The sequence below is a fragment of the Pipistrellus hanaki genome, assembly GCF_964339955.1.
Source record: "Pipistrellus hanaki genome assembly, chromosome: 4".
Lineage (NCBI taxonomy): Eukaryota > Metazoa > Chordata > Mammalia > Chiroptera > Vespertilionidae > Pipistrellus > Pipistrellus hanaki.
In genome coordinates, this window is record NC_140506.1 from 83,669,826 (window position 1) to 83,690,818 (window position 20,993).

Consider the following 20,993-nt stretch of genomic DNA (forward strand, 5'->3'; position numbering starts at 1 on the left):
CTGTAACACCTCGGCTGCGCTCACTGCCCAAAAAACCTGGCGGGCCGGATCAGACTCCTCTGCGGGCCGCATGTGGCCCGCGGGCCGTAGTTTGAAGACCCCTGCTGGAAGCAGAAGAGGAAAAGCCAGCGCTCGCCGAGCACATGTGTCCACACTGGGCAGGACCTCCCACCTGGCTCCAGCTCAGGGTCTCGCTGCCCGGGTCCGGGGAGCGCATGGTTCTGACACCAATCCCACCTCACCTCCTTCTTCCTGCAAACAGCCCGGGCACACGCGGCCCAACAGCCCCTCAGCCCTGGGGCTGTCTCCTCACAGCTGCTGCCCCTGGCCCCTGGCCCGGGCTGCCTCCCACCTTCTCCACGGTACCCTTCAGTTTTCTACACTAAAGCCACCGTGACATAGGAGTGCCATGTCCCCGCCAGGCATGGCTGCCGCCGGGACGGGCAAGGCTGCAGCCCGACTGGCCCAGCACTGGGTCCCCAGCAGGCCCTGGTGCAGAGCAGAATCCAGCCTCAACCCAGGGCCTCCAGCCCCTTTAAGGCCCTGGGCTGGGAGAGGAAGGGAACCCCGCTGGGGGCAAATGGGAGACTGAACCCCAGGGCCCCCTGCCCTCCTGAAGCAGCCTCTACCTCAGCCTGTGGTACGAGGTGGGCAGGTGGGTGGCGCCCCGTTCACTTTGGACTCAATTCAGGGTGTACCTCAAGGCCCAGAAGGTCCGGCGTTTCTGGGCAAGGTTTCAGCTGCGGCGTCAGGAGTTGCCGTGAGAACCCATTTCCAGGAAGCTCCAGAGCTCACGCTGGAGCAGGTCCTGGCTCTGGAAGGAGCCCGCCTCGGCACGAACTTCCCGATGCCTGGCCCTGGGCTTCCCCCGCCCAGCAGCACGTGGAAGCCACACGCGGAGGCTGCCTGCACCTGCCTGGGGAGGTCGGCTGTTAGCGGCACCTTCCCACAGGTGCACCCCCCGAGGCGCGATGGCCCCAGGTGAGGGCCACAGCGTGGACCAGGCTCACTGCCCCGGCGGGGAGGGGGGGAGGTGGTACTTTCTGGATGGAACCTGATGCACCTGCATTTCCCCAGCTCCGGGCAGGAACGGCCCTGCCCCCCTTTTAGGAACTGGGGGGACACCTGGCCAGAGTGGGGCTGCCCAGCCCTCTGACAGCTGTGACAGGCTGAGGGTCAGTCAGCAGAGAACCTGCCTTTGGCCTGCGTGGCCGCCCGGCCACAGACAGGAAGCAGCAGCCACGTTCTGGTAGCTCTTTCGCGTTTATTGCCAAGTAACAATTTACAAGGAAGTTCCAGTTTTCATTTCCACCCTGGTGTGCGGTGCCCAAGAAGCATGAGTCACCCTGGTGAGCAGGTACTTCCCTGAAAGGGTCCCTCAGCCCAGAAGCGTGAGTGTTTCCTGACCCTGCTCCTCCTTGGGACAAACTTATTTACATATTTTCAGTTCGGAGGAACATTAGGATCCCTTACAGTTTATGCCCAGTGTCAACGTGACTGAAATATTTCTCATTTATTGCATCTAGAAAAGATGAGGATCCGTTCAGCCCGTGCCTTAGATCTCGGAGATCGCTCGTGTCCGCGAAGGGTGCGTTTCTTCATTCGCCCTCAGACGCGGGGCAGGTGCTTGGGTGGGAAGCTGCCTCCTGCAGAGCACAGGGCAGGGCAGGCCTGGCGGAGGGGGCTGAGAGCGGAGGACTGTTGGGGCGGGAGGACCCTCCTGCCCGCCTCTCCCTGGGATGGGGCATCTGTCCCATCTTCTCACTGTGGCTCACCCTGCTCCTCTCCTGCCGAGGCCTTCTCCGTCAGTGCCGGAGGCCACGAAACCACCAGGAACCCCTGGATTCCGGACAGCAGGCGGTGGTCCCAGCTCCACCTGGGAAGTCACTTGGTTTCAGTTCTACTGCCTGAGTCATTGGAAAACCAGAAGTGCACGGCCTGGGACGGGATGTTTCTATGCGCAAGCAGCTCACGCAGGACCCGTGGCTGGCTGCTGGAGAAGGCGCACCACCGGCCCTGCTCCCCGCGGACTGTCTTCTCCTCCCTGGCTCTGCGGGTGGCCATGGCTTGTCCCTCTTGCCGGGGCCCCGAACTTCAGCCTAAATGAGTCCTTTCTTTGTTGAAGATTGGTGGGCACAGCTGCCCGGAGGGCTTCTGACTGGCACCACTCCCATCCCCAGCAGAACTGTCTCCTCCAGACCCTGCTGTGGCGGCTGGATTGAGGGAGGCGGAGAGGAGCCCATCCTAACAGGTGGGTGGTGAGCAGGCTGAGTATCTGGAGGCAAGGGGGTGGGGGGGGCGCGAACACCGGGAGGCAAGCTGCGGAAGGTCTCAGCACGCAGAGAGGGGAGGGTTGCTTAGCTGTGCCAAGCAGGAAGGAACTTTGGCTGCTTTACTGGATCGGGGAGAACTGGCCCTCGCACCCCTGGCCCAAAGGGCGGGCGTTCATTTTACAAACAAGCTGTGTTTTGGCGGTGGCAGCAGAGGAAGGGTGCACAGGGTCCAGCAGGCGATGTAGGTGCTGCTGCCATGCCTTTGCTCTCATCACAGCCAGTGGGGGCTTCGCGGTCCCCAGTGGTTCTTTCTTAGGCAAACAGATGGGACAGCTGAAGGGGATGCTGGGTAACTGTCCTGCTTGCTTTTGGGCCAGAGACCAGGAACGGGTGCTGAGCCAGGAGCTGACTGCAGTTTCATGAAAAGACTGCAGGTAACGTGAGACCCCTGGGCTGCTGGCAGGGAAACCCCTCCCTCTCTTCTCCCTGTGTACCTGAGAATACACGTATCTCCCTTATTTTGTTTAAAAAATACTCTGAACTTTCCAGGAAGGTACTTATCATCCCACAGGCCTGCAGAGTTAGTGAGTAATAAAGAAATAAGAATCACTTAAGAAAACGGAGAACGCCAGACTGAGAACTCTAAACCAAAACACTGGGAAGTTCAGGGGAAAACAAAAGTGAAAACTTAACAGTAATCTTACACTTTTTACATGACATTAAACCTTAGCACTGAGGATTTTTTTGGACTTTTCAACAAAATAGGTGCTTTTAAAATAAATGCTTTCCACCTGCTGCCAAAAGTGGAAATAAATACCCAAAGGAGATGTTTATCGAAGTTCGCTTTTCTGCAAATTTCTACCTATGGTGACCTCGTCCGCTTCTTCCGTGCACACGGGGATGCACGGAGGAGCTGTGAGCTGCGCAGGGCCGGCTGATGGAGGGGTAGTGGTGGTGGGTCCTGCCACCCAGGCTGGAGGTGCGGAGACCAGGAACCCAGCCACTTCCCGAGGCGCCGCCTCAGCCCTCTGGGTCTGCTGGGGCGTCTCCATGGGTCCCAGCTGCTCTCGAAGTGGAAAGTGAAAGAGGAATTCAAATGGAGTCAAGGAGCACAGGGGGTGGTGGAGATGGTCACAGCGACGATGCTCCCAGTGTGTCTTTGGAGTCAGTGGCCTGGGTCCCCATCGGCGGAGCCACACCCACACAGGGAGGCTGTGCGGCTCGGACTAGAGCTCAGCGGGGCCTGCTGGCTCCGGATGCACAGTCTCCTCGCCTGGGGTCCCCGTGCCCTCGGCGGCGAGTGTGGGTGGCGGGGGGATGCCTGCCAGGGTATGGAGGCTGTCGGGGTCCACAGGCGGGACGAGGGTCAGCGACTCCACGCTCAGCGCGTCAGCCGTGTCCTCGCAGAGCAGGGAGATGGCGGGCTGCTGGGCCGGGGTGAGGCTGGGGGACAGGCTGACCGTCTCCACGTCCATACTCTTGGCCAGGCTCTTGCAGGGCCTGGCATCTGCTTCCATTTCGTTGACAATCACCAACTGGTCGGGAAGGTTAGGCTGCAGCTGTTCCAGAGTCACGGCGTCATCTGGGTGGGGGGAAACATAGGGACACTTAGCTCCGAGACCTTGTGCTCTGCAGGCACCCTCTGCCCCCGTCCTGGACAAAGGCTCAGGGGGATCTGGGCGGGAGATGATGGTGTGGAGGGAACAGCTGGCTCCGCTGCTCCTCCTGGGAGCACAGAAGCTGGTGAATCCAGTCTGACCCAGGCCCGGGGGAATCTGTAAGGGCCCAGGGCTACCCTCACTAGTGATGCAAAGAAAAAGTGAGGGACTTGTGTAAAAACCAAGGAGTGGATGGTGGGAGCCCGGTTCCTGGATGCCCAGGGAATGGCCCGGGGGCTGTATGGATGCACCAGGCTTGGCCCACCTACCTGATGATAAACATACGTGTAGGGAGGAAATGGACTTGGGATGCTTATCACTGCATGCTATTTCCAGAGTCTAATTTAGTGACATTTACCAAAAAAGGAAACTCACTGCAATATTAAAAAAAAAAAAAAAAAAAAAAAAAAGGGCGACAGAGAAGGGAATTCTATCGAACGTTTTAACTTGCAAAGCTGGGACTGCTGTCTCCTGTTCCTTCTTGAAGTGCTGAGTTAGCACTCACAAAGGGACTGTGATCGCCCGGGCCATTCTGGTCCCCACAGAGAGAAACCAAGTCAGAAGGAAGGGGAGGATCTGCCCATAAAATACAGTTATTTTCAGAGCGGCAATTTCTTTTCTGGGTGCTTTTCAAAACCCTGGCTTAGGTCACAGACAGATGGCCTCATTTGCTTTCCATGACAGACCTGCCTGGACAGACATGCCAATTGTGACTGGAGGACATGGTGGAAAACATCTTCTAGGATGTCACATGCCCGTCATTGGAAAGCGTTGGTAAGAAGGCTGCGAGCATCTTGCTTGGAAAGCAAATTGCTGTGTGTATGGACCGTGGGGTTGAGGAGCCATCGGCTGGAGGTGCTGGTGACAGTGTGTGGGCCATGGGTCTGGGCCCTGGGAATGGTGGTAGACATTCTTTTGTCCAATGCGAGTCTAGTTGTTGTTGTTTTTTTTCTTATAAGTTAAGCCAAAACAAAAGAGAATTGCCAACACTGAGCAACAGAATGGAAAAACCAAGAGCAAAATAAAACCACAGGGCACACAGCATGGGTAAAGGAGAGAGAGGATGAGGAGCCCTATTGGGAGAGGAAGTGCAAGCAACAGATTGAGCCCCCACAGCACACGGCAGGGTTTCTTCCCACGAGACTCTCAGGCGAGATGAGCACTACAGGTCCCAGTTAAATTTCTTTACACCCCCCCCCTTTTTTTTTTAAGCAAAATAAGGCCAGAGAAAACCACTGTGTGGGACTTGGGGCCTGTCCTCACTCCTGGAGGGCGGCACTGTGGGTATTAGTGGAAAAAGTGACTCGAGCAGGGGTGACCTGAGACAGAATGGTGAACACCCCACACGCATTCTGGTTTCTCTGAATTTCTGCGACTTCGCTTCATCCCGTTAAGAACGGAGGTGGTGATGGGCTGACCCGGCACGACCTGCCTGTCACTCACCAGGATGTGTGGCTGAGAGGGGGCTCACCTGCCCCGTGGCCGCACCTGGCTTCACATGAGTGGGTGCGTGTCCGTGAGCCTCGTGCACGTGGGTACACATGCAAGTCGAGCTGCTGATAGGACAGCTGAGAAACGACTAATTCTCCAAGTGGCACTTTTGTGCCATCTGGAGACAGAGCTGCAAAGCATTTCCTTCATTTTTCTCAAAACTTCTATGTCAGAGTTTCCTCTCTGCCCGTCCACATTTGCAGGCAGATATTCAAAAAAGCTGGCAATGCTCTCTCCTTGATCCCTAATGGGGTTTTTGGTGATGAGAAAAATCAAGGATTTGCGAAAGTTGCCATCAGATATGTTAGAAAACAAACAAACCGACAAACAGCACCCTGTACATAACAATGGTCACTTCTTTAGGAAAGGAACTCACACTTTTATTAAAGAGATGGGTTTCCCCCATAAAAATAGCCTGCTTGTTTTGTTTTTAGTAAGATCTGAAACATGTCTTCATTACATTATTAAATTATTCAGGGCCCACCTGACTAACCCAGAATAAACTCCTCCTCTCAGGATCCTTAGCTTAACCACACTTTTTGCCCTATGTGGTGATACTTACAGGTTCCAGGGATTAGAACGTGGGTGTGTATTTTAGGGGCCACCATTCAATCTATATTGGGACCCTAAAAAAAGATTTTAATTTTTTGGAGCTATAGTTCCTCATCAGTAAGAGGAGGACAATGACCTTCATTGCCATGGCTGTTTAACTGTATTTTCCATGTAAAACATGTTTCCAGGGTCACATAAATTAGCCTGTTTTTTTTTATTTTTTATTTTTTACTTTATTGTTATTGTTAAACTAAGAACTGCTTCTTAATGTGACCTTCACACTTATCCACTGGGAAGGGGACTTTGCAGGCTTCACCAGGGGAACACAGCCCAGTGAGGACACGTTTTCTGGTCAAGTGCTGAGCTGTAAAGGTTACTTAGTTGGGGTTTATGAGGGCTAAGGCCATAATAAGTGAAATGAGGGATTTGGAGGACATTCTGGCTTCCTGGCTGGCGGCAGGGGAGACGACAGGAGGCCGGAGTGGGAAATCCCGGATGTCCAGGCTTCCATGAGTGACGCTTGGCCTCCCCGTGGCTCTGCCCCAAGCTGACCACCACGTCTCTGGTTGGCACCCCCGGAAGCTGGTCTCCGGCTTTGGGGCAGGAGCCTGGTTGACCCTCGCTGAGTGAGTTACTATTCCCAGTGAAAACGTGGGTTTGATGTGCTCGTCTGGAATAGGTGGCCCTGAGTGAGGCGGGGGAGAAAAGAGCAGCACAGCAAGCCAGAGGGCAAAGCTCAGAGGAAGTAGCTTTCAACACAAAAGAAGGCAGGAGGCTCCTGACTGGCAGGCGCAGCTGCTAAGAGGGAGGGCGCATGTGGGAAACCCTGAGGAAGCACCGAGGGAGAAGGCCCCCAGACCACCCTCGCCGCTATCCAGAGCGGAACTGTAAGAGGGGGATGTTGGAGTTACAGCCATTGGTGTGTTTGTAACTTCCGGCCTTTGACTGGAATGTGATGGAAACCATCACTTAGGTTTGAGCAAGACCAGGATAAAATGAAAAGGAAAAAAAAGCTGACTTACTGCTTGCTTATTGCAAAATCTACCACCAACCCTGTGGCCTCAACTGGGGCTGCCCTGGGAAGGCGCGGGCCTGTGCCAAGCCTGGCCTGGCCTGCGTGGTGTTGCCTGGCAGGGTGGTGTTTCCAGGCTGCGGGGTCTGGTGCGGAAGGGGAAAGAGCCAGGGGATTTGATCCTCAGGTGAGATGAGGCCACAAAGGGAGGGGGCTCCAGGGAAGGTGAGGAAATGCCCACTATGAAGGAGCTCCAGGTCCCCGCTTGTTGTCCTGGGAGCCCAGGCTGGCTCGCTTGCCGAGCAGAGCCCGCTGACTGTGCAAATGCGGCGGGCGAGGGGCGTCGTGGGCCGCGGAGGCTAGCGGAGGAGACCTGCCTGCATGGACTGTGCCAGAGTTGCCGCGACAGCTGCCGTTCGAAGCACTAAACCCAGTGGCCGCCGTGACTGTCGGCCTCCGACAGGCTGAACACTCGCCGGCGTCCTTTCCTGCCACTCCTGACTAGAGGGAAACACAGCAACAGATCATTGAAAGCCTTTAACAACAGGACAGAAAGGTGACACGGAGAGGGGCGCAGAGCAGAGACGAACACTGAGCATCGATGAGTGTGCAAGGGGCGGGGCAGTGCCCAGGGGTGCTGTGACAGCTGGGGCGTGGGGCGCAGCCCCCCATGCAGGTAAGACAGCCCCACTCTGTCCCTCCAGGACGAGGTGGTGTCGGGGCTCAATCGGGGTAAGGACAGCGAAGGTTCGGTCCTGTTGGGATGGAGAGAGTGGGGCCATCGGCGTCATCTGGTCTTGGTGAGAGGCCAGGGGCCCGTCAGTTTCGATGCAAACCAGCAGGTAAGAGGCTCTGAGGAGGGAAGGCTGTGTGGTTGGAGGATCGGAGCCAAACCAGCTGGTGAAACAAGCAGATTTCTGACCCATTGATGAGGCCGATGGCCCTCAGTGTCAGCACCCGAGAGCTGATAGCCGCTCTGTGAGTCCTGGAAAGGCCTCGGGGCAAGGCGCTCCGAGACATCCTCTCTGGCCATGGTGACACTCTCCAGGCGACGCTCTAGTGACGAACCTTTGAAAACCAGGACTGAACCATGGCAGGAAGATCTGAGACCTGGTGCCAAGAGGCCAGAGGGTTGGTTCTAACCGGCTGAAACAAAAATGTTAGGAGCATCTCATTGGGAAGGAAGGAACCGTCATTCGAGACAAACTTGGGATTACAGCAAAGCTTAAAATCAAGACCACAGAACACAAGACGAAGGTACCTAATGCCACTAAAATATAAGCTTAAAATGGTTAAAATGGTACATTTTATGTTATTTATATCTTATCCCAATTTTTAAAAAATGTCGTGGAGAAAACTGGGGAGAAAAGACAGTATCTTTGATTCAGGTTTCTGTCCTTAAAAGTTCTGCCTGACTGAGTTCAGTGACATGCAGGTCAGTCTTGGGCTGTCTGGCTCTAAGTTGGTCCAAATGGGATTATGTCCTGGGGTGAAGGTCGTATGTTTGTACAATCACCCTAGGGAGAGGTGAGGATGGGGAGGGAGGCCCAGCAGAGCAGTACCCTGCCCCTGTCAAGCTCCAGACAGGAACCAAATTATCTTTCTTTCTGTAAACCTTGGGGAAACGTCATAGTGGCCACAACTCATAATTCTATGGGCCTTAGAAATGGACATCAGAAGAGCAGGCTGACCCAGCCTGTGGGGCTCAGTGGTTGAGCATAGACCTATGAACCAAGAGGTCATGGTTTGATTCCTGGTCAGGGCACATGCCTGGGTTTCCTGCTTAATCCCCAGTGGCGGGTGTGCAGGAGGCAGTTGATAGATAATTCTCTCTCACCATTAATGTTCTTATCTCTCTCTCATTCCCCTTCCTCTCTGAAATAAATTAAAATATATATATATATATATATATATATATATATATATATATATATATATATATATTTTTTTTTTTTTTTTAAGAAAAGAGCAGGTTGGCCTTAGCTCTGACTTAATTAAAAAAAAATATATTATTGATTTTTTTTTTTTTTGCAGAGAGGAAGGGAGATAGTTAGAAACATCGATGAGAGAGGAACATTGATCAGCTGCCTACTGCACACCCCCACTGGGGATGTGCCCGCAACCAAGGTACATGCCCTTGACCGGAGTCGAACCTGGGACCCTTCAGTCCGCAGGCCAATGCTCTATCCACTGAGCCAAACCAGTTTCGGCCTGACTTAATTTTTTTAACAAATGATTTTCCTTCCTCCTCAAAGTAGCTCACCCAGAACACATGTGAAAGATTATGTGTGCATTTGTGTGTATGTGTATACATGTAGTGTATCTATCATCATGTGTATGTACAGGTGTAACTCAGCAAATATTTTTTTTAAAAAATTTATTTTTATTGATTTCAGAGAGGAAGAGATAGAAACATCATTGATGAGAGAATCATTGATTGGCTGCCTCCTGTACACTCCCCACTGGGAATCAAGCCAGCAAACCGGCCATATGCTCCAACAAGGAATCAAAGGGTGACTTTCTGGTTCATAGGTCAACATTCAACCACTGAGCCATGCCGCCAGGCTCAGCAAATATTTCTACAGAATTCCTACTGGTCTTACATTTGGTTCCAAAATTGGGTCTATTTTCTCTTTCCCGCCATATGTTCTCTGCAATTTCAGTTTCTCAAAACCATAAATGTTTAAGGAAAAAATGTGCTGACTCCAACCCTGTAATTTTCTCACTGGGGAATGAGCGGAGGCCTATCAGGCCAGCTCTTGGGGACGAGTGGGCGACAAGAGGCTGGGTTCCTGGACGCTCCCCTGTGCAGGGCGCCAGCTCTCCCCAGAAAGACCTGAAGATCTATCCCAAAGCACTTTAAAAACAGTGGGAACAGGCCAACTCCTGTGTGAGATAGTAAAACCGGACAGTAAAGTCCCCTCTGCACACCTTTAACAGGCACATAATTGAAGATGGAAATAAAATCCCTCGCCCCAACTCTTTCTGGTTGGCTACTTTAGTTACTAGAGAATTCAGCTTTGATTATGCCTTCGATCTGGAGTGTCTCTTGGCCGTGATTTGAGGGTCAGTATTTGCTAGAGCAAATCACACCCACCCAGTCTCTGGTGTGCAATGGCTTCTGGGCAACTGGGCCCCTTGGGAGGAGCCCTCTGCCAGTGCTGGGCCCTAGGCTTCAGCCATGATGGGCATGGGGACTGTTCCTCAAAACCAGGCCGCCCCAGCCTGAGTTTAGGAGGGCAGAATTTACAGGCAGGGAGATGGGGACAGGAATTAACCTGTCTCCTGCCAGATTCTGGGCTCTTTGTGTGTGAGATGCAGGCCACCCTCCTCACGGAGCCCTGGCCCGGTGAGCCCTCACCCTTTGGCTTTCCGCACTTGGCTTTCCGCTCCAGTGCGGCCTCCTCCAGGAGCCTCCGGCCCTCCTACAGCTGCTCAGCTTTCGGAGCTCCCTGCACGTTTCCTTTGTTTGTCGTAGCTTGTAACTGGACACTTATCTGTGTGTTGTCCGATGGACTGTGGGCTTCCCGGCTAGCCTGTGCATGCCACCCTTTGTTATCCTGTATCCCTGTGCCTGCAGTAGGAGGGACTCAACAAATCTGTCTGTTTAGAGAAAGTTAATACAATGGAGGTGGGGTGCCATGGCAGAGGCAGAAAAGATGCAGAGAGAGTGGTACTGAAGGCCCCGGGGAAGCAGAGAAAAATCTGCATTTGGGATAAACCTGTTCTCTTTCAAACTCAGATAGGAAACATAAGGTCCCCTGGCCTGGACACAGGACAGAGGCAGAAACACAATTGGGTATCAGGATGGTTTCATGCCCTCATTTAAGGACGAAGCCATTTGGGCTGACAGAGACGTGGCTATCTGGGGTCCACTTTGCTGCTGATTTGGGGGACCACCAGGCTTTCCCCAACAAGGGTCGCATAGCCCAGCCTCTGCTGACTGGGGTGCAGTTTCCTGGCTCTCTGTGGATGGGCTGTACTTTTCATTTGGCTCTATGCATACTGGAAGGAGAGGTGTGTGCACCTCATGGGCTGTCCTCAACCAGGACCCAAACCTAGGTCCCGAGTCTCTGCAATACCCTTAAGGTATACCTGAGACCGACCAAGGAACCCTGACTCTGCTGGGCTGTGTCAGAAGGTAGAGCGTGAGCTGGGAGTTGCCAAGGTGAGGGCTCCCCCGCTCACTTGCAGCGGCGTCTAGACCAAGCTGCATGGCCTTTCTGAGCCCTTTGTCTTCAGCTGTGCAAGGGGAGGTGGGATTCGATGCGGGGTTGTCTGTGAAGCACTTCTGAGCAAGGGCCTGCCACGAGGGGCTGCTGTGGACACCATGCAGCAGCGTACACAGAGAAGGCTGGGCCATGTCGGTGGCTGAGATGGTGTGAGGCTCACCCTGGCTTTATGGGTCTCCTTGTACAATTCCAGATTTCAAAACCATGGAGCAGAGACACGGGGAGCTAGGCCTGTCTCGTTCCCTCGTGGCCAGCATCTCTCATGTGCTTCCCCAACCAAACACCTGACCGAGCAAGGCGTGGCTCCAGGAGCAGAGGAGCCACTGGAGTTGCTGATTCGGCTGCAGGGGACTTGGCCGCTGCTCTCCACACTGGGGACTTCCTGAACTCGGGGGCTCTGAAAACAGGGCTAGGAATGCTTCTAATTCAGCACTGTGCCCTCAAAAGCCACTTTGAGGACTAGTGGCCTCTTGGCTGAGCTGCGGGGAAACCCTGGCCCACCCCTGCCCACTGGCTCCCGAAGGATGCGGCCTCTGCTAGACTGTGGCCAGGCCCTGTGGGTGTAGAGTCTGCTGAGCAGGCAACACAGGCCCAGTCTTTCCAAATCAGACGCCTCAACACTGGCCACCATTCCAGGCTGACTTCAAACCAGGAAACTGGCCAAAGAGCACCCGCCCCACCAGAACCTTCTCCCCTCTTCCGTCCTTGGCTCCCCATCCAGCGCGGCTCAGTAAAACATGGCTCAGTAAGGTACCAGGCAGATGCGGGGACCCTCTGGGCAGACCTGGCCCTGTAGGGACATGGGAACCCAGGTGCTGTCCTCTGGAAGGATCTGGGAGGCGGTGGGCTGGCCTGGAAGTTTGGCATTGCGAGGCAAGGGAACGGTGGTCCTCCCGAGACCTGCCGCCCTGGCTCATGGCCTGTGACAGAGCTGATGCCTGTGGCTGGCAGCTGTGATGGGCAGTGGATCTTATGCTCTGACGCTCTCTTTCCAGGGACCAACAGGTGGGTCCTGGAGTGAGAGTGAAGCACAAGCTGCCCAGTGGGCTGGCCCCTCACCAAGAGGGGAGCTATTTCAGTGTCTGCAGAGATGGGGACAGGCAGGCTGGCCTTAGCTTTCACTGTCAGGCAGCATAACAAATGGGGACTCACACGCTGGCCCCGCAGGCCTGCCGGGGATGCCCCAAACAGGAGCAGACACCCAGGAGGGTCTGACAATCAGTTATTGACTGGAACTGCCTGGCTACCCGACAGCCAGGCTAACGGCCCCTGCATTTCTGAGACAAAAAGACATGTTGTTGGCACCGTGCAGGGGATAACGGGGGTAGGGATGGAGGGGTTCAGGGAGACCAAAAAAATGAATGTGTGCACCGTGGACCTGAGCCTTGGAGGGGGAGGAGGGGGAAGGCGCTGAGCTGAAGCCCCGGGGCCTGTTCAAGGGAACATCTGCATACATGGCCCGATTTTGATAATGTGTCTCCTTGCTGGTTTCAGTTTTAGGCAGAGAAGTGTAAGGCTCATTTGTTAGCTTCACTGTTGGCTGTGCCTCCTTAAAAATGAAAGAGAGGTGGACCTACCTACACCAGGATGAGACCTTTCATCCTAAATGTAACATTAGGTATGCATGTGTTTGAGTGCACACAACACGGACAGAAACACGCACAGGCGGGCAGCATGTGGGTGCAACACAAGCACACAGATGCACAACCCTGCACCTCGGCCCCAGAGCCAGCATGAGGCCAGGCTTCAGATGGGCTGGGGTGCTCTTGGCTTCTGGAGGAAGCTCTGTCTGAATTTCCCTGCTCGGATGTGCAGCCATTTTTAAACGGGCTCAGAAATAGCTCAAAAGAGCTGTCATCTCCCCAGCTGAGGCACAGAGAGGGGAGGTGCTGAGCGGAAGAGGGTCTGAGTGAGGTGGCTTGAGGGTGACCTTGCTGCCTGGGCCTCATGAATGTTTTTTAAATATATATATTTTATTGATTTCAGAGAGGAAAGGAGAGGGAGAGAGAAACATCAATGATGAGAGAGAATCACTGATCAGCTGCCTCTGCACGCCCCACACTGGGGATCTAGCCTGCAACCTGCGCATGTGCCCTGACGGGGAATCAAACCATGACCTCCTGGTTCATAGGTTGATGCCCAACCACTGAGCAACACCGGCTGGACATAGGCCTCATGAATATTAAGGAGATGGAGGTAATGGATGCTCGTGGGAGGAGGGTAGGGATACAGGTGTTCCTGAGTCACAGGCACAAAGGCCATGCTGGCTTATCCCTTTGCTAGGGACTGCAAGAGCTAAATAGCCTAGAGAGAGGTATGTACACCACGGAGACCTCTGCCCCTGGAGTGGAGGCAACAGAGGCTCACACCTGCACATCGCTTTGCCCTGACCCATTAATCTACAGTTTAGCAAGAGTTACATCAAGGGCCCCTGAAGTAGGAAGGTGAGGGCTCCAAATGGGACCTTGCAGGAACAGGCAAGGACACCATGGGTCCCCAAATGGGGTGTGGAGCACACACACTCTCAAGGCCATCGCTGCCACCCCAGCTTGGGCCCTGTCCTCCGGCTGCATTTTGAGGCCATACTGTTTAAGAAACAAGCCTGGGTTCACACACAGTGCGGGGAGGCGCTCATGTGTGAGGGCTCAGGGCAACTGAAAACACGGGTTGGGGGCACACCCACTCCATGTCCCTTTCTGGGCTCCCTGCTCACGGGGTCTGACTGTGACACTTGTGTAAGTGACAGGAGGTGAGATATGACTGGGACCTCCTGACTGACTCTCAAACGGGCAGCAGGTGCACCCATGGTCTCAGACGACTGCACTACACCAAACACTCAAAGAGGAAACAGGTATGCCATAAAGGAAAAGCAATTAGGAGGGACGTGATTCTTTTGCCAGCCTTCAAACAACTGTGTCTGGAAGGCCCCTCCTGTGACTCCCACGATTTTGGAGGCAATGAGGAGTGGGTTTAGGCTCGGCCTGCCTCTGGTCCTTCTCCTGCAGCTCTGTGGTCAGGGACGGCCTTTCAGTGGACCAGCCTGCAAAGGGGGTGAACCCTACCCTGCAGGGAGCGCCATCAGCCAGCCCGTGGGCAGCGCTTAGAGAGCACGGAACCCCTAAGTGATAAGGACCCAAACAAGGCGGTGAGGCGCTGGGTGTCATGGTCTTGCGTTGAGGAATCACAGGTTCCCCGAACACCCCCGCACTGCGTCACTGGGCCAATACCTGATGGGCTCTGGGCAACAGAGGAGGTGGACGAGGAGCTGGCACCTCCTGAGTCGCAGTGGCTGGTGCTCCCGCTGCCACTGGGGCTCCCGCTGGCAGATGGTGAGGGCGACGACAGGGATGGTGAGCTGTGCTGGTTTATGCACTGGGCCACGGCAAAGCCTGTAAGACAAGGGAGGGTGACGTGATCAAGCAGGAGGAAACCAGCCGGCCTGGTGGGAGGGGTCCCAACTATGTGTGGGACTCTCTAGGGCCATAGTCTGCAAACTGAGGCTCTCGAGCCTCATGTGGCTCTTTGGCCCTTTGAGTGTGGCTCTTCCACAAAATACCACGGCCTGGGTGAGTCTATTTTGAAGAAGTGGCATTAGAAGAAGTTAAATTAAAAAAATCTCAAAAGAAATTTCCATCGTACTGTTGATATTTGGCTCTGTTGACTAATGAGTTTGCCGACCGCTGCTCTAGGGCAAGCCCCCACCTCAAAGGTGGGGCAGGGCGTTTATGTGAAGGCCACGCTAACCAATCGAAACCCAGCTCCTTGAAGGTCCGGGTCAGCTCCCCAGCTGGAGCAGGGCCGTGAGCTGTAACTCGAAGAGCTTGACCTGGTTCAGCGGCATCCTGGAGGAGGTCACACAGGGACGTGGCCTTTGCTAATGCACTGGTGCTACCAAAGGTAGGGCACCAGACCCAAACTCGGATGCCACACTGGATGGGAGGGGAGAGCCCCCAACACGCCCATGCCATAGAAGTGGCTCTGCTCTAGCAGGTCTAATGGATTTGATGTGGGAGCTATGAAAGCCCTGGTGACAAGCCACCAATTACAGTCATGCACCGCAAAAGGACGTTTTGGTCAACAATCACAGTCCCATAAGAGTATAAGTAGCGCCTAGCCAGTGGTTGAGCGTTGACCTATGAACCAAGAGGTCATGGTTTGATTCCTGGTCAAGGCACATGCCTGGGTTGTGGGCTTGATCCCCAGTGTGGGGTGTGCAGGAGGCATCATTGATGCTTCTCTTTTTCCCTTCCTCTCTGAAATATATATATCCATCCTATATAATAAAAGGGTAATATGCAATTTGAACATCACTCCAACACACAAGATGGTCACCACAAGATGACCATCAGGGGAGGGCAGTTGTGGGCGATCAGGCCAGCAGGAGAGGGCAGTTGGGAGGGACTAGGCCTGCAAGGGAGGGCAGTTGATGGTGATCGGGCCTGCAGTGGAGGGCAGTTGGAGGGGGGACTGGGCCTGCAGGGGAGGGCAGTTGGGGGCATCCAGGCCAGCAGGAGAGGACAGTTAGGGTTGACCAGGCCTGCAGGGGAGGGCAGTTAGGGGTCACCAGGCCAGCAGGGGAGGGCAGTTAGGAGTGACCAGGCCAGCAGGGGAGGGAAGTTAGGAGTGACCAGGCCAGCAGGGGAGGGCAGCTGGGGTGACCAGGCCTATAGGGGAGGGCAGTTAGGGGCGACCAGGCTGGCAAGGGAGGGAAGTTAGGGGTGACTGGGTCAGCAGGAGAGGGCAGTTGGGGGTGACCAGGCCTGTAGGGGAGGGCAGTTGGGGGCATTCGTGTGAGCAAGGGACCAGTTAGGCATGAATCAGGCTGGCAGGGGAATGGTTAGGGGTGATCAGGTTGGCAGGCAGAAGTAGTTAGGGGTAATCAGGCAGGTGAGCTGTTGGGAGCCAGGAGTCCTGGATTAGAGGGTGCAGGCTGTACTGAGAGACAACCCCCCCAATGCACGAATTTCATGCACTGGGCCTCTAAAATATATATATGAAGAATATAAGGAGCTGAGAAACTCCGGTCACCTACCGATATCATAGCCGTCATAGTGCAATGTGTTCATTATGTGCGATTTGTGGCGACCCTGGTGTAAACAAACCTCCTGGACTGCCAGCGGTGCAAACTAGGTATAATATATGACTCATATTGATAACAGACACCTATGCTACTGGTTGATGGATTTACTAAACTTTTTATCCTTATTTTAGAGAGTAGTCTTTCTACTTGTAAAAAGTCTGCAGTAGCTGTGCTGACCTTGCTTCCTGACTGCATCCTCTTCTCGTGCTCGATGGAATTTCCTGCTGTTTTGTGCAGTAACACGCTGTTTGGGCTTGCAGCCTGGGCACCACAGGCAATACCCAACAGCCCAGCTGTGTAGCATGTGCACTCTAGGTGCTTGTCCAGTGATGAAACTGCCTAACGACACATTTCCCAAAACAGACCCATTGTTAGGTGGCATGTAACTGTCCAGTTTCACACAGCCCTCAGCAACTCTGGGTTCAGTGACAAGATCACCCATTTTTAGGGCCTGGGGCCTTCCTAGAACAGGGGAATAGATAAGCCCCATGTTTTGGAGTCTTGGGCAAACCCTGCTTCACCACCCAGAAATCCCAGAACATGTGCCCAGTGTTATTTCCCAATTGCTAGCTGGGTGTCTCGCCAACTTCCCATCACCCCACTGTGGGGGGTGCAATGAGAGAGCGCCATCAAACTCCTGCAGGGCATGGTGCGTGGTGGGTGCAGCGTGCTCTTTACGATGAAGGAGGCCCTTCTGCGTGAGCCCACCAGGAGCCCCTCCTCCAGGGGATGCGCGCTTTTTGTCCTTTTCACAGCCTGCTTTTCTAAAGGGCTATTGCTTCTGATTTTACCCACTAAATCCACAAACGCTCCCATGGAGCAAAGGCCTCTTCAGTGATCCCAGGCGCCTGGGCAGCCCTGCTTGGCCCTGGGAGCTGGACAGGAACACCACACAGGTGCTCTGTGGGCCCCACTGCTTTCCTCAGTGACTCAGGAGCAGCACTGAGTCGGGGAGGGAAGGGGCAAGGAAGGGGCAAGCCCTCCTTCCAGCTGAGAGTGGGATCCGGTCCTCCTGGCCGATCACATCAAACCTCTCCTTTGACCCCTGGGTACACTCACCCCGGCCAGCCCTAGGCCTCACTCACTCACCTGCACTGCCCGAGCCTCACATCGTCTAGCTCTTATGGACACTTTTTCCAGAAGGTTCTCCAGGCCCTGACCTCATCTTTCTCAGAACTCAGGAAGGTAGCAGGGTACTGAGCAGGGGTCAACAAACTATGGCCCAGTGACTGGTTAGTAAAGTTTTATTGGCACAGCCATCGTCCTTTGCTTACATATTGTCTGTGACTGCTTTTGAGCTATATCAGCGGTGCTAAATAGTTGCCATAGAAACTACATGGCCTGAAATATTTTACTCTCTGGCCCTCAACAGAGTCTGATAGAGGATGGAGCAGGGGTTCTATTCCTGATCTGCCCCTTACCAGTGACGGGGCCTGGGCAAGTCTGCACTTCCCTGAGCCTTCCCTGCACCCACCAGTGGGTGGACACAGGGCCAGTGGGGGGTGGTGTGTGCAAGGGACCTGCTGCTCTATCCCCTATTAGGACTTAACGGGACCCCTCGGAGGGGCTATTTTGTACTAAGGTTTGTGTGAAGTTATTTTTATCTAAGGATCAGCTCCTTAAAAGCCATACATCTATTTATATCCCAGTGCTCCTGGTTTGGGGTGATGTAATGGCAGGCAGATGCAGGCCTGGTGGGAGCGTGGGAGGTAAATCACCGCACCCTCTTCTGTAGAAGACGATGCTCCCACCCCACCAATGGGCAGAGGTCTGCCTGCTGGAGTTCTCAGGAAAGGCCCTGAGCGGTATTCTGCATGTGTAGTGGGGGGTGAACTATGACAAACCTAGAAACAGATCCAAACACAGCCAGGAAGATCCCGGTGGCAATCAGCCACAGCCCTGCAGAACCAGCTTTGGAGCTGCTTACTTCTTAATCACTCCCAGCGGTGAACCCCCAATTTCACAAGCTGCTTCCTTGCCTCAAAAATGAGTTGCCCCTCAACAAATCAAAATGTCAAGATGGCTTTTCCTGAGCAGTGGATTTGTCAGACCTGTGAGCAGAGGGGCCTGCGAGTGTGGGAACAGAGTTAGGACTAAGAGTTTCACCCTCCAACACCTTGGCCTGAACGGATGAATGATGAGGCTGTCACCAAGGTGACACTCACTCCTTCTCTCCCAAGCTCTTTAAAGCCCTGGTTTATTGCCCTAAGACATATTGGGTGGGGCCTGAGGGGAGCGCAGTAGGCAAGGTACTGAAGCTGCAGTCAGATTACTAAAGTTCCTTTGTTTTGGGAATGGATTGCGGGTCAAGTCATTAACTGGCAATAAACACTGCACATCTGTTGTATGTGCTGAGAGAAAGAAAAAAAGTCACTGACCTCTGATATCACCCATTTGCAGGGTCTAGCTGGGCAGAGGTGACTGAGTGCATCTCTCTCCCATCTGCTACTGCTAAAAGCCCACCTTCCCTTCTTTCCTCACCTTTTTTATCTCTTCCTTCCTCCCCCATGGCACTGGGAACCCAGAAAGGCTTGGTAATGTGCTTTTTTTTTTTTCTTTTTTTTTTTTCTGGAAGCCCAGACTCCCCCTGCTATTTCCCAAATTGAAATATTAACCACTTTTTTGTTGTTATCCTCACCAGAAGATATTAAAATGCATATATATTACACACACACACACACACACACACACACACACTTAGTGGCCAGATTAGTATGATCTCTGAATGCATAATAATCTGGCTACTCAGCATATATGCGCGCGCGCGCGTGTGTATTCGTGCATGGGTGGGGTCTGGCCAGCCTGGCCAGGGGGAGGGGACATGGGTGGTTGGCTGGCCTGCTTGCTGATCAAGCTCCTGGTTGAGGGGACAATTTGCATATTAACCTTTTATTATATAGGATATACACTAATATATAATATGCTAATTAGACTGGGAGACCTTCTGGAGACTTTCCGGACATCCTTCTGGACAAAATCGGGGGCTTGGCCAGCCTGCAAACCACCCCCAAAGGGCCCTCAGCCCCTCACCAAGGCCGGCCATAGCCCCCCAGCGGAGACCCCCACCCTGAAGGGGGTGTGGCCAGCCTGAAAATGGTCATCAGTCCCTCCCCCAGGCCAGTCAGGACCCTCAGCAGGGACCCTCACCTCAATGGGGGTATGGCCAAGCTGCAAACAGCTATCAGCCCCTTACTCAGACCAGTTCTTCCCTGATCTGGGACCTCCTTCAGGGCAGATCAACCAGCCCACACCTGTGCATCAAGCCTCTATTCTATACTAATAAAAGGGTAATATGCTAATTAGAACAGGAGATCTACTAGATGTCCTTCCTGACAAAGCCAGGGTGGCGGGGCCAAGGCAGAAGTGGTTATGGGAGATCAGGCCAGGAGGGGAGGGCAGTGGGGGTGATTAGGCCAGGGGCAGAAGAAGGCAGTTGGGGGCGAGGGAAGGTGATTGGGGGCGAGCAGGCCGGCAAGGGGGGGGGGCAGTTGGGGGAGATCAGGCTGGTGGAGGGGGGGGCAGTTGAGGGTGATCAGGCCAGCAGGGGGACAGTTGGGGGCAAGCAGGTCGGCAGGCAGGGGGGGCAGTTGGGGGTGAGCAGGCAGGCAGGTAGGTGAGTGGTGAGGGGTCAGCAATCCTGGATTGCGAGAGGGACGTCCAACTGCCAGTTTAGGCCCGATCACACAGGGATTAAGCCTAAACTGGCAGACGGACATCCCTTGAGGGGTCCCAGATTGGAGAGAGTGCAGGCTGGGCTGAGGGACACCTCCCCCGCCCCCTGTGCACCGGGCCTCTAGTATGTATGTATGTATGTATATATGTATGTGTGTGTGTATACACATATTTCAGAAAGGAAGAGAGAGATAGAAACATCAGTGATGAGAGAGAATCATTGATTGGCTGCCTTCTGTGAACCCTGGGGATTGAGCCCACAACCCAGGCATGTGCTCTGATCAGGAATCAAACTGTGATCTCATGGTTAATAGGTCAACCCTCAACCACTGAGTCATGCCAGCTGGGCCTGAGAATATTTTTCCATTGATTTTTAGAGAGAGTGGGAGGAGAAGAGGGAGGAGGAGAGAGGGAGAGAGAAAGATGGATGAGAGAGAAACACATTAATTGGTTGCTTCCCACACGTACCCCACTGGGACTGAGATTGAACCTGCAACCCAGGTATGTGCCCTTGACTATGTGCCGAGATCCTTTGATATGTGGGCTGATGTTCTAATCACTGAGCCACACTGGCCAGTGCTAGAGTCAACCTGAATTAGTTTGACATGTCAGAGGGACAAAAGGGCCCTGGAGAAGGCCTGTGACTGCAGAGGCCTGCCCTGTACCTGCTTCATCCAGGCAAGGCAGCTCTTGCTGACTTGGCTTTGGTGCAAGAGGCCTGGGGCTTTCTGGCTGTGAGTCAAAATCATCACCTGGTACTTGCACACACTAAGACAAGCCAGAGGTCATAGGACAAGGGCACAGGCAAACAGGCCTTCCTGAGATCTCCAGTAGATAAACGTCTTGGCTCTTCCCGAGTATGTCTCAAGAACAGCCTGCGAAATGTGTATCAAAGGCCGGGTGGATTTTCACACCATCTGACCGATTCCACATCTAGAATCTGTGCTGTGGAAGGGATCCCCATAGAGAACTACGTGGATGAGCAAAGCACTGGTGTGTGTGACGGAACTGGAGACAAACGGA

General features: G+C 54.0%; 1 protein-coding gene across 4 annotated transcripts in view; it reads right to left on the reverse strand.

Moving 5' to 3' along the window:
* Positions 1-1,028: 1,028 nt before the first annotated feature.
* Positions 1,029-20,993, reverse strand: part of CLEC16A (C-type lectin domain containing 16A) — a 217,154-nt gene continuing 197,189 nt past the window's right edge. For 2 of the 4 annotated variants that reach the window (XM_084881115.1, XM_084881114.1), the window contains exons 22-24: positions 14,446-14,607; positions 7,364-7,487; positions 1,029-3,855 (exon numbers count right to left, since the gene is read on the reverse strand). In XM_084881115.1, coding sequence (XP_084737241.1) covers positions 7,411-7,487; positions 14,446-14,607 — 239 coding nt within the window. In that variant the 3' untranslated portion in view covers positions 1,029-3,855; positions 7,364-7,410. The remainder of the gene's footprint in view (positions 3,856-7,363; positions 7,488-14,445; positions 14,608-20,993) is intronic. The other 2 variants (XM_084881113.1, XM_084881112.1) reach the window with 1 other exon arrangement.